Source organism: Doryrhamphus excisus, linkage group LG17 (assembly GCF_037039965.1).
Source record: "Doryrhamphus excisus strain RoL-2023G ecotype Guam linkage group LG17, RoL_Dexc_Guam_v1.1, whole genome shotgun sequence".
Taxonomy (NCBI): domain Eukaryota; kingdom Metazoa; phylum Chordata; class Actinopteri; order Syngnathiformes; family Syngnathidae; genus Doryrhamphus; species Doryrhamphus excisus.
The window spans coordinates 13,632,476-13,646,338 of record NC_136373.1 but is presented as its reverse complement, the minus strand read 5'-3'; the positions used below and the strand labels follow the sequence as shown (position 1 = coordinate 13,646,338).

The 13,863-nt window shown below is 38.6% G+C and overlaps 1 protein-coding gene across 1 annotated transcript; it reads right to left on the bottom strand.

Moving 5' to 3' along the window:
• Positions 1 to 589: 589 nt before the first annotated feature.
• On the bottom strand, positions 590 to 13,180 carry LOC131137568 (maternal B9.15 protein). The gene is made up of 5 exons (XM_058085685.2): positions 13,029 to 13,180; positions 6,194 to 6,371; positions 4,368 to 4,505; positions 3,956 to 4,271; positions 590 to 1,659 (listed from the first exon to the last, which is right to left on the bottom strand). Exons 2-5 carry the CDS (start codon positions 6,364 to 6,366, stop codon positions 1,438 to 1,440), a joined length of 849 nt encoding a protein of 282 aa, XP_057941668.2. The 5' UTR covers positions 6,367 to 6,371; positions 13,029 to 13,180; the 3' UTR covers positions 590 to 1,437.
• Between the last annotated feature and the right edge of the window lie 683 nt (positions 13,181 to 13,863).

Genomic DNA, 13,863 nt, shown 5'->3' with positions numbered 1-13,863 from the left:
GGTGTAGATGGCGTCATCGTCAAATTTGCATATCATTAGCATTTGTAAACATTTTCAGGTGAGTAAAATCACCGCAATTAACTTTGGGATTAAATTTTGCCATAATTTAATAAAAATGAAATATTTTCCTGAATAAAGGGTGGCAGAAGTGTGGGTTGTACTCGCTTTTTTTAAGATACTGTACCTTTTTGAAAGGTCTTAAAACAATAACATTACTTTTTATTTAAAACAAAAGCATAAATATTTCGATTTATGAGGACACTATAACCCAATAAAACCTTTGATTCATTTTTATAACCCAATAAAACCTTTGATTCATTTTCTATGTCACTTATCCTCATTCAGGTAGGCTGGAGCCTATCCCAGCTGCCTTCAGTAAAAGGCGGGGTACACCCTGGACTGGTCACGAGCCAATCACAGGGCACATATAGACAAACAACCATTCACACTCACATTCATACCTATGGACAATTTGGAGTTACCAATTAACCTAGCATGTTTTTGGAATGTGGGAGGAAACCGGAGTACCGGAAAACCGTATTGTTATTGTTACTGCATTATTAGGGGAGTAAAAAAAGACAAAAGGAAACTTCTTTGTAGTTTTAAATTTAATCCTTGAAGACAGAATTTCCAAATAGAAAAAAGATTCAAGTGAAACAAACACATTGCTGCATAGGCAGTAAATAAAATATATTAAAACAATCACAGCATATGGAAATCAGTGGGCACCTCTTTATAAAAAAAGTTATTTCGTAGCTCAAATAATAATTTACAGTAAAAATATCTTAATTTTGATACACATATTAGCAATATACAGCAGCTACTGTTACTAAAATAACTATACAATCTAATATTTCTGTGACACTTCAATAGTGGCCAAATACAATTTTATAAGTAGCAATATTAAAAAGTGAAAATCAGTCTGTTGTACATATTCAATTTTGTTATTATTTACAGGCTACTTAGTTAAAAAAATCTTACTATACAGATAGTGTAAATACAAGAGATTAAAACCCCAATCACATTTTACAAGGATTACTAACTGATGTGTGCACAGTGGATTACTAGAAAAAAAAAATCTACCACCTGAAAAAGACTATTTGGCATAAAGTGTATTGCAGAGATTTCCTGAGCTTGTACAGGCACCGAGTGATTGTTGCCTCTTAATGTGTGAACATTAGCAGTGCAGATTTAAACAGGTCCCATAAACATTTGTTCAGAACTTAGTATCAGTAGTACCTGTGCTGAGAATATTTCATCGATACCATACGGAAGAAATGCAAATAAATCAAAACAAAAAAAAAAGGCTAAACAAATACACAATGTGCAAGTAATAACTTCTGGAACAATATGCAACAGTAATGGAAACGTTTGACTTCTGTTTCTAGCTGAGCTGCATCCGGGGGAGCGGGGGTAAGGGGGGCCCGGTCCGGCTGTCTAAGCCCTCACAGATGCCCACGACTGTGTAGGGGCGTGAGAAAGGACGAACTGCGGAGGTGGCTGCGGTAAGATGTAGTAGCCAAGGACTTGCTGGGGTGGAGGTGGGGGTGGTGGAACTGTGGGTGCGCAAACTGCAGTGAGGAACACCGGCGCGTTGTGTTTGTACGGGTGGGGCCAAACTGGTGCCGGATGGAAGAAATACTGCGGGTTCGCTGGAGCCTGAGGAGCGAAAAAAAATCCAAGATATTAATTCAGTTGCATCAATGTCCATAAATGTAGATACAAATAAAAACTGTTGATTCTTGTCTCCAATAATAAAGACGTCTATGAATCCCCACATTGAGACACAAAATAAAAATGATATATGCATCTTGAGCATTTTCATACACTAAAGCAGCATCTTGAGAAAATGTTAGAAAAAATACTTAATACTTAACATATTTAATACTTAATACTGAAACATAATAGGGGGACATCAATTAAGTTTAAAGGCAAAATGAATTGATCTCTAGTCCTTACAATGAATAGAAAGACAGTCACAATATGCTCGAGTAATTTTACTTTGAGTATGGTAAAAGTAAATATAAGAGGTAAAATATAAGTAAAATTTTGTGTATTCCTGACAACAATTGAAGTGGTTACAAAGCGGAACCTCGGCTTCCATCATTAGTCTATTCCAAAGTCTGAGAAAAACACAAGCCAAAAATAAAAACATTTAAAATTAAAACTGCAAGCAGTGATGAGCGGGCTCGAGCACCCCGACGCGCTCGGGGGTACGCGCACGAGTGGACGCGCACGAGTGGACGCGCACGAGTGGACGCGCACGAGTGGACGCGCACGAGTGGACGCGCACGAGTGGACGGGCGCGCACACACGCCGTACAAAAAAACAGGGTGATCGGATAAGTTGTATGGAGTTACAATTTTGGCACTTACAATTTTCTGCCAGAAGGGGGCGACACCGGTAACAAGGCGGGTATGCGGCCACGTCTTGTCTGACGCCCCAAACCGGCATAAAAAATTTGAGACGATCGGAACGTGTAGTAGGTACTTGTGGCAGATAGACATTTCCACCAGTGGGTGGCGCTATAGAGTCTATGCGCCCACATGGTAACGGACCGGAGGGTACCCCAAACCAACAGAAAAAATTTCGGGATGACCCGACCATGTGGAAGGAAGTTACGGCAGATATATATTTCCACCAGTTGGTGGCGCTACAGAGTCTATGGACACACAGATTGAAAGAGTGGAGGGTGACCCAAAAAAGCTGTGTACTTCTCTTGTGTATTTCTTAGCTCCCCTTTTAAGTGTTAAGTTACTGTGTGATGATTTTAGATATTTTTAGATAATATTTTCTTTCCTCTAAGATGACACAGTGAGACTGTTATATTTAGTAATGGTCTCCTGCGATTTCCAAATGACAAGCTCGTCGTGAGTTCCTTTATAGCTCTGCTACCCAAGAAAGAGTTACCATTTCCTCACAGACCCTCGAGCGGCGCAGGATTTAAACAATTAGTAGTAGTTCTGTAGTATAGGAGATGTCATGACATTAGAACATGGTCATAGTAATTAGTTTTACATGCAGAAAAGTACTTTATGGGGCGACGTTAAAAAAAGCCGTGTACTTCTCTTGTGTATATCTTAGCTCCCCTTTTAAGTGTTAAGTTACTGTGTGATGAATTTAGATATTTTTAGATGATATTTTCTTTCCTCTAAGATGACACAGTGAGACTGTTATATTTAGTAATGGTCTCCTGCGATTTCCAAATGACAAGCTCGTCGTGAGTTCCTTTATAGCTCTGCTGCCCAAGAAAAAGTTACCATTTCCACAGACCTGCAAGTGGCGCAGGATTTAAACAATTAGTAGTAGTTCTGTAGTATAGAAGATATCATGACATTAGAACATGGTCATAGTAATTACTTTTACATGCAGAAAAGTACTTTATGGAGCGACGTTAAAAAAAAGCCGTGTACTTCTCTTGTGTATATCTTAGCTCATATTTAAGTGTTAAGTTACTGTGTGATGATTTTAGATATTTTTTTTAAAGATATTTTAGATATTTTTAGATGATATTTTCTTTCCTCTAAGATGACACAGTGAGACTGTTATATTTAGTAATGGTCTCCTGCGATTTCCAAATGACAAGCTCGTCGTGAGTTCCTTTATAGCGCTGCTGCCCAAGAAAGAGTTACCATTTCCTCACAGACCCGCGAGCGGCGCAGGATTTAAACAATTAGTAGTTCTGTAGTATAGGAGATATCATGACATTAGAACATGGTCATAGTAATTAGTTTTACATGCAGAAAACAATATGTAATGGAAAAATGAACATTTGACATCATTTTTACATTTATTGTTGAACATGGCGGTGAACGGAGGGGAGGCGACTTTATAACCTTTTCCTTTATAACAGATTCCTACAAAAATGGTACCCATTTTTTCCCCAATAATTGCAATGACCGGTAAAAACAGATCCTAGCTGTTTTGTTTGCCAGATAAAGAAAACACGACTTACCACAATTTTGCCATATTTGACTTTATGTTGCTGGCGAATCCGAATCCTGGGCACCATCGTTATTGTGACGTCGCTCCCCGCTTCCTGCTTCTCGACTGTCTTCTCTTTTTTTGGCTCTCCTTCTGTCTCGCCATCCTTTGCCTCCTCCTCTGTGTCGCTCGATGCGGCAGAACCGCAGTCAGATGAAGTCGCAGAGTGATAATCTGAAGTGTCGAGGTTCGCCTGGACCTCGTTTCCTTCCTTCGCACCACCCTCCTCTTGCTCTTCGTTATCGTTGAAACTTGCTATTGTGAATGGCCGGCTATTCTCTCCGGATCTGTGGTCGGGAAGGGGGAGGATTATTTTACATGAAGAACATTCTTACCGGCTTTGATTCATCATGTGTCATGTTGCATCTCAGACGGTGACTCACCTCGCGCACACCTCCAGTGGGTCGATCCACACGGTGACCTCCGGGGGAAGACTGAGATCACTGGGTGTGAGCTCACTCTCCTCACATGCCTTGAGGAGCGCCTCGTCATAGGGTATTCTGTTATTTATCCGGATACATCTGCAAAACAAAGAAACGTAAATTTTTTTTTAAACGTTCTCCTTATCGAGGTATCCGAATCTCGGATTGTCTACCACAGGGGTCTCAAACACGCGGCCCGACACTAGTTTGAGGCCCCCGCCTTGATATGAAAGTTTAATGTTAGTGCATCCCGCGTAAGTTTGATACGGATGCTGTATGGTATCATGTACCCAGGAAAAATGATTACGTTTGATTAATGTTCATGTTAAAGGTTAAATAACTGTTAATAGTTATCCTCCCTATCCGTGTGGAAGCGGTAAGTTTTTGGCTATTTAAGTTTAAAGGAAATAACTTGAAGGCTACCGTTTAGGTCGCTAGCTCTCTAGTTTTCGAGTTAGCATGTGTCTCGAGACCCTGCAGTTGCGCAATATGTTGTAAATAAAAAAAAAAAAGAGTATAAAGGTGACAATAGTCGTGTTTTGTCATGTCTACAGGGCTCTAATAATGCTTTGTTCATTTTAATCTGAAAATATAATTTGTCTACCCACCAACTATATGTGGTTTCTTAAGTTTTTATTATTTGCCATTTTATTATTAATATTATATTTATTTATTACTGATTGATTGATTTTCTTTATCTTGATTTGTTTGTTTATTTATTTTTCATCTTATTTTGTGCAGAAAAATAAAAATTAAGATATTTGAGAACAGTTGAATGTTTTATCAGAGCTTCTATTGTAGAAAATCGGAACCAAAGCACTGAAAAAGTTTGTATATTTTTCTGTTTTTAATAAATGCGTTTGTTTTTTTTTTTTGGAAAACCTGATGCGGCCCAGCCTTGCCCAGACCCTAGCTCCAGTGGCCCCCAGGTAAATTGAGTTTGAGACCCCTGGTCTACCATAACCAGTAATGCTTGCTCCTCATTTAATCGCTAATTTAACAGTGTACCAGGAGAAGCAAGGACTAAATAGTATGGTCGAATGTTCCTATAATGTCGAAACTGATACTTTACATGCCACAAAAGTTGCAGAAAATTTGAGTTTTAATTTAGAATTTTACAATAGCTTAGTGTCGTGTTTTGTATTAGCGTAATGCAAATGTGCAATATTTCCATCACTGCCCCTGTTACTACCTCAATCATATTTATTTATTTAACAACCCAATACAATACACTCATATGTGACTTTACTCATCTGTATACACCAGTCATTATTTGCACTATGACCCATTTATCATTGCACTAAAACTAATATATCTGCAATATGTCTGCTCCTGCATATGCTCCTGTGCAATACTATGTGTATATTTTATGTGTATATTTATGTGTATATATCTTGTTAAATTGTCTTTTTTACTCTACTTTTGTAGACTTTTTTTTAAACTTGACTACTGCACTGAAAGGAGAAGCTCTCCGATCTCGTTGTACATCTTGTATAATAACAATAAAGGCCATTCCATTCCGTTTTGTCATTTTATTATTTTGTGATGGCGAAGAGGAAAATTGCAAGATTTAATGTAACGTAGAAATGAAAAAAATGTGCGTTTGTCCTGTCTGCTGAGTAGAAAATAAAACAATGTTCACCTCCAATAGCGGTCTTTTTGTATATATATTTGAATAAACTCTCCTCCCAGATACATGTAATATTACTCTGCATCACCTGTTATTTATTTTTTTATTGAAAAGCATTCATATTGTATTCAAATAATTCCCGGAAGTGTTCACTAACCTGAACGCCTGTCCTTTGCTTGGGGAGTCTGGGTACCAGTGCTCCTCAAACTTTTCCAATAAAAGTTTCTGCAGCTTCTCTGCAAACACTTGCGCTTTTGCTTCATCAAGTTTGCCACGTGCTACAGCCAGACGTTTCAGGAAGTCGACTCCGGCCTTCACCTCTCTCTTCATGGCGCCTGGCGGATACAAAGGAGAAATCACTTTCACTTGTCAACTTTAACTGCTTTTATGACGATGTGTCGACTGACTGACTGGGTGCATGTACAAAATTATTATATTCTGTGGTGCCAGCAGCTTTAGGGCAGCGTGGAGGAGTAACAGCTATTATCCGCGATACAAAGTGTCCCTGCAGTTGCCCATGATGAATTTCATATTACTTTTGGGCTTAACATACAGTCTAATGCCTTCATGAAGATGCCCAATTTTGATTGACAGACCATTATTAGTTTACCAGTACTGCAGTGTATCACACCCAGGACTGTTTGGTTTGTAATATTGTGTTTTATATCATTTTTGAGGTACAAATTATACTAGTCGGCACGGTGGTCGAGTGGCTATCGTGCAGACCCCACAGCTAGGAGACCAGGGTTCAATTCCATCTCTGTGTGGAGTTTGCATGTTCTCCCCGTGCATGCGTGGGTTTTCTCCGGGTACTCCGGTTTCCTCCCACATTCCAAAAACATGCTAGGTTAATTGGCGACTCCAAATTCTCCATATGTATGAATGTGAGTGTGAATGGTTGTTTGTCTATATGTGCCCTGTGATTGGCTGGCCACCAGTCCAGGGTGTACCCCGCCTCTCGCCCGAAGACAGCTGGGATAGGCTCCAGCACCCCCCGCAACCCTTGTGAGGATAAGCGGTAGAAAATGAATGAATGAATGAAATTATACGAGTATGGCTACACCACTGCAAATGATAACTACAATAAAAAATATATATTTGACCATATCGATCATTCGCTCATTAGATTGCAAGTGCAATGTGAAAGAACACACGCAAATGAGCCTTGGCAAAAGGAAGCTTGAATAAGAGCAAACAACACACACAAGTATTATGACCTGCATACTGAGCAAGCTGTTTATCTTCTGATAGCGTCCGTTTGAGGAGGGCGCCAGTGTCAGCCTGACCGGGGATAGAGGAGTACGTTGACGAGAAAGGCCAAGGCGAACTCCAACTGGGCTGCGAACTGTCTGAGAACCACTAATCCTTTGCTGACGTGCCTGACAGAATGTCACACCTTGAGGTCTCTTGGTTATTGGGCCTTTGCAACATGCCGCTAATGCTTCAGTGTTCATGAGGAGACAGTGGAACCTTCAAAGCTGAACAAAATAGGACTCAAAAGTCAAACAAAACTTGGGGAGTTCGAACCACTATCGCAAGTTCTCACAAATCTTGTGAGACTTCAGCACACTGTGGAAAAGTATGATAACCATAGAAACAGATATGAAACCTATTAGAAATGCTCTAGCTACTCAGTATAATCTATCTGACACAGTTTTCATTGCCGAGGTTTTCGTAAAAGTTTATCATTCAATACTGCACATGACAAACTAGTTTGCCCTGTACTGCATTACTCTGGATTTGATTGCTCAAACAAGGCGCCATAGAAGTTGTCACTGAACTCATTCATTCTTTCTACCACGAGGGTCGCGGGGGTGCTGGAACCTATCCCAGCTGTCTTCGGGCGAGAGGCGGGGTACACCCTGGACTGGTGGCCAGCCAATCACAGGGCACATATAGACAAACAACCATTCACACTCACATTCATACCTATGGACAATTTGGAGTGGCCAATTAACCTAGCATGTTTTTGGAATGTGGGAGGAAACCGGAGTACCTGGAGAAAACCCACGCATGCACCGGGAGAATATGATATGTTATGTATCTGTGTATATATAAATTACACACCTATATATGTAGGTAACATAACAAAAACATAACATAAAACATAACATAACAAAATACATAATATAACAACATAACATAAAACATAACATAAAACATAAAACATAACATAAAACATAACATAAAACACAACATAGAACATAACATAAAACACAACATAAAACATAACAAAAAACACAACATAACATAAAACACAACATAACATAAAACACAACATAAAACACAACATAACATAATACATTATATAACAACATAACATAAAACATAACATAACAAAAAACATAAAAAACATGACATAAAACATGACATACAACATAACATAAAACATAACATAAATATAAACAGGCGGCACGGCGGTCTAAAACATGCTAGGTTAATTGGCGCCTCCAAATTGTCCATAGGTATGAATGTGAGTGTGAATGGTTGTTTGTCTATATGTGCCCTGTGATTGGCTGGCCACCAGTCCAGGGTGTACCCCGCCTCTCGCCCAAAGACATAAACATAAACGGGGAGAAAATGCAAACTCCACACAGAGATGGCGGAGGGTGGGATTGAACCCTGGTCTCCTAGCTGTGAGGTCTGCGCATTGTCACAGAACAGAACTAAACTAAACTCAACTAAACTCAACTAAACTAAAATCTAAACAACCCGCCATGGGGCCCAAGAAAGTTGCGCGTGCCACCATTTTAATAAAGAAGGCGAGAGCCACCACTGAATTCAAGAAAGATGGTATAAATGTGTTAACCAAACAGATTATCAACAAGTTGCTGATACCCTACCCCGTTTCCCTGCCAGAATTATTCTGTATAAAAGTACATTTCTGTTAATATTTTTGTCTGGAACAAATTCATTTTCCTATGAGAAACATTGCTCTGATTTTCTAGCATTTTGGTTTTCATTAGACCTTGTGGAACAAATTCATAACAAAAACCAATGTAACATTGTAAATGTTCAAAGAATATGTAACAGCTACAGAATGCAAATAAACACCTCCCTGTTTTCTCCATTACGTGTCTGACAGGCATCTCCAAAGGTTAAGCATTCTTACTTTAATTAACTCATTACTTCTATTCATTCACTAAAAAAACCAACAATTGGTACTTGACCTTCACATGAACCGCGCTTCATGTCTCATTTTTGCTAGGATGATGGGAAAGAAAAAAAAAACGTTCCCCCTGCGGCTCATTATTAGGTAAATGGGATCAAGTCACAAGTGTCTTTTTCCAGGTTGTTGTTGCTCTTCCAGTTATATAAGCTTGTTTTGCGCCACTCAGCAAACTTAAATAAGCCCATTCCAGCGCTGGCTTGTTCATCTTGTCACACATACCTGGCCTGTCACTTCGTCCTAACGCTGATATTTAACTTGTTTCATTCCCTGGCTTCTCAAGTTTCAGATAAATGTAACCTTGTACTTGAATATGTCCTAGAGTTGCAGTAATGGAACAGAAAACAGATAAAATGTTGTGGCTGACAAAGGATTTTTAGAGTGTGTGGTTAGAACTGTGTCTTTAACGTCCCTTGGATTCACTTTAGGTGAGTAAACAACACACTGCAAAGAGCATGCATAGCCAGGGAGTATACAGGTTAGCACAAAGAGGCAGTTGACTTAGAATAAAAGGCTCAATTACTAGAAAATTCCCGCGGAAATTTTGATGGGCTTGCCACCTGTGCTGTGAACATCGAGCCCGGTGCGCCAACGGCTACCGTGCTAGCACCGAGCAAAACAGCCTCAAGTACCGAAAACGTTGATGCAGTCCCATAGTGTCCCCACATCATGCCATGTGTCTATTTGCCTTTAGAAATGAGTAAATTAGCTAAAATGCTAACATGCTAACAGTCATCATGCTAGCACCTAGCAAGAGGGCCTCAAGTTTAGAAAGTGCCAAGGTTGTCCTATAACATTCCTACATCATGACATGTGTGTATTTGCCTTTAGACATGAGTAAATTAGCTTAAATGCTAACATGCTAGCAATTAGCATTTAGCCACAGGGAGAGTTGAGAAATTTATCTAAAAAATGAGCCGTTAATCACGTTTCTACGAGGCCGTATGGCTGAGCTACAAGGCTGTGAAAAGTCTGTAAATTCTCGTTTTCCCTGGAATGTGGCTGTTCTAAAAATAGAACAGGTGTATCTAATCTAGTGGCCCATTTTTTAACGTTTTGGTGAATAGCATCGCCATGGTTACACAAAACGTTCCATAAAAATAAATACCGCTGTAGTCCTGAGCGTCAGGATTCCGGCGGTGTAACATGTGTGGGGGTCATTCTTGCGGTTTTGGTCGCATTATGCGCACAAAAATGGGAAAATTAAGATATAATAATAGCTAAACATCACAAGGAATAACAATATGGGCTTGCTCAGTAATGCAAGCCCCATAGACTGCTGCTTAGCAGCTGTCTATGGGGCTTGCATTACTGAGCAAGCCCATAATTATTACATCGTCCCTTTTGACCATGTTGATCTATTTATATAATGTACAGTAGTACAATTCCACACCAAAACGTTTGAGGCAGTATTTTCCTCCGACTGAGGAACTGGTACTGATTATTTTCTTTGTAGTCAACTTTTTAACGTTTTTATTAACTAGTGAGTAAGGTGTGGAGGCACTTCACAAAAGGTGTTTAATGCAACATCTGTAGTGTGCAATTAGGGTGACACATACATTAAAGTTCCTCCATGTAATAATAGCCTTCTGCTTCTTTGTGTTGAACCGTATTTTGGGTTATTATAAGAATTTATGTTAATGTACAATATATATCTTGTGTATCAATGCTCTTATTTCATATATTGGCGGATATATCGGTTATTACCAATAACAGTACTGGCCCCAAAAATCCCATTGCAGCCAGGCTCTAGTACAGGGGTCTCAAACACGTGGACCACTAATTTGAGGCCCCCGCCTTGATATGAAAGTTTAATGTTAGTGCGGCCCGCGCAAGTTTTTGATATGGATGCTGTATGGTATCATGTACCCAGAAAAAATTATTACGTTTGATTAATGTTCATGTTAAAGGTTAAATAACTTAATATTTATCCTCCCTATTAGTGTGGAAGTGGTAAGTTTTTGGCTATTTAAGTTTAAAGGAAATAAGTTGAAAGGCTACCGTTTAGGTCGCTAGCTCTCTAGTTTGTGAGTTAGCATGTGTCTCAAGACAATGCAGTTGCGCAATATGTTGTAAATAAAAAGAGTATAAAGGTGACTATAGTCGTGTTTTGTCATGTCTACAGGGCTCTAATAATGTTTTGTTAATTTTAATCTGAAAAAAATAATTTGTCTACCCACCAGCTATATGTGGTTTCTTAAGTTTTTATTATTTGTCGTTTTATTATTATTATTATATTTATTTATTACTGATTGATTGATTTTCTTTATTCTTGATTTGTTAATTTATTTTTCATCTTATTTTGTGTAGAATAATAAAAAATAAAATCTTTGAGAACAGTGGAATGTTTTATCAGAGCTTTTCTTGTAGAAAATCAAAACCAAAGCCAAGTTTATTCATTTTTCTGTTTTTAATAAATGTGTTTTTTTTGTTTTTTTTTGGAAAACCTGATGCAGACCAGTCTCACCCAGACCCTAGCTCCGAGTAGCTTTACCTTAAATGCTTGAATAGTATTAATTACTTGTGAAAATGTATATCACAGGCAAGCTGGAGACTACTACAGATAATATCAACATATATGAAAAACTGCCATTTCTTTGATGTAACCAAAGGAATGCAGTGGTTGACCCAAAAAAAAAAATGTTTTCCCAAAAATTCACAAGTTGTTTACTCGCCAGTAACCTATTATCAAAGACATATTACTTTGTATATAACGCAACTTCCTCTAAACACACATCATGTAAAGCTTTGGTGTTCAAAGTGAGTTTAATTCAACAGCAAAAGTCTTAATATATGAAGAAAAACTAAATGTTAATATAAATAGCAATAGTACTACCACAGTCTGACATGCAGTCTGTGTTTTATTTAAATATACATATACATATTTTTAGCCTGTTGAAACATTATGAAAATGGACCCAAATCCTTTGCGTTTTCTTGTTTTTTTCTAGAAATGGTTGACCCAATATATATGCTAATAAGTTAACAAGCTCCGTCTCAGCTCTGTTAAAGGCGACAAAGGTATTATTATTATGACACAAGCGCAATATCACATGTTTGTGTATCTGATATGTGCTCAGCGTGAACCCACTTCTTCCAAATCACGTCGGTTGTTACAGTCCAGTTGCATCATTACAAAGTGTGGCGCCAACTGTTTTTAACAGACAGAATGCAGGGGCCATTTTGATATTTTTTGGAATTTTTAAATTTAAGTTAGCAGCTTTATGGTAGAGGTGATAAAGCCTGTTATTATTATTACAATAACAGGCTTAGTGTTATTAGTAGCAACATTTGAACAACGGGTTATTTTTATTTGATTGTAGTTTTTATAACCACGTGTTGAGGACCAAAAAAAAACACCTACATGCCACACGTGCCCCCTGGAGCCGCACTTTGGACACCACTGCAGTCTCGAGACGCGTCAAACAAAAGGAGATACAACAACAACAAAGCAACAGCGACACAACACGTGTCTCTTAACGGTGAGACCTTTCTCAACAAAGGCGATAAAAATACATTTTATACTTCTTCTATTTAGTTTCGGCAAAGCAGAAAGTGAAATATTACATTTTGTTTTAATGACAACGACGCGGAAACCCCCCCAGAGGTGAAAACTTAACTTAACAGTCGTTAGCACTTCATCATAAGGCTGCACTGTTTTAGCAACAAAGAATCAAAGAAAATAAACTGCCAACGTACGTTGAACCGTTATGTTTTTTTAAGTCGCCTTCCATTTTAAGCAATAATAACACTTTAAATGCCAGCATGAAAGAAAGCAAATTAACTACCTAAAGCAACATGTTAACAGAAGCACCATAACTGACCGGTTAATAGAATGGTCTCCTCGGTGTGGATATCCGGTCTTCGTCGTGTGTTCTCGTCGCCGTAGTCTAACTCGCTGTGCTGATGAGTTGGAGTTATTGTACTCAGCACATGTTGCTTCCTTCTACTCGCCTTGTGTGCAACCCAAACGCAACATTACCGTCAGTGTGACTCACTTCCTGGCCACGACAGTCGTGAACAGGCGCTGACGAAGCCCTTGCTTAGCCACGCCCACGTCGCGCCATATAAGGTCCGGCAGGTAACTGCAAGAGGAGGCGATCTGTTGGTTGCTGGTATGGGGGCGATACTGAAAATGTTTGTGTCAATCCGATACTCCAAATGACCGGTACTCGGGTACTTTATAGTTGAAAAATTACAAGATAATTTTTGTGATTTTGCGTAAATTGTGTGTCAGTGTTGAGCAAAACAGAATGTACAGTACATATATTTTATTGACAAAACATGTTTTAAATATTTTTGAATAATAATAAAAATAATAATTACCTTATTTTTGAATTGTTTACACAAAAAACTACAGTATTGCAAAAGAAGTAAACTAAAGTAAAAAAAAGATTGGCTCAGTAAGTAACAGTAAGAACAACACAACAAAAAATAAACAGACATTTGTGAAAAGAACCGAATAATTTCGGCCGCATCACTCTCGCTAGCATCAATCAACGACATTGGGTTCCTGGTATCCGTATCATATTATTTGTAACGACATGCCCACTTTCTGCTAACTGGGTGCAACTGTCCTCTCGACTGTCTGCTAATATTTTGTAAGTATTTTATTTGTCTGTTAAGAATGCTATTTATGTAATCAAGAAACAGGCAAGA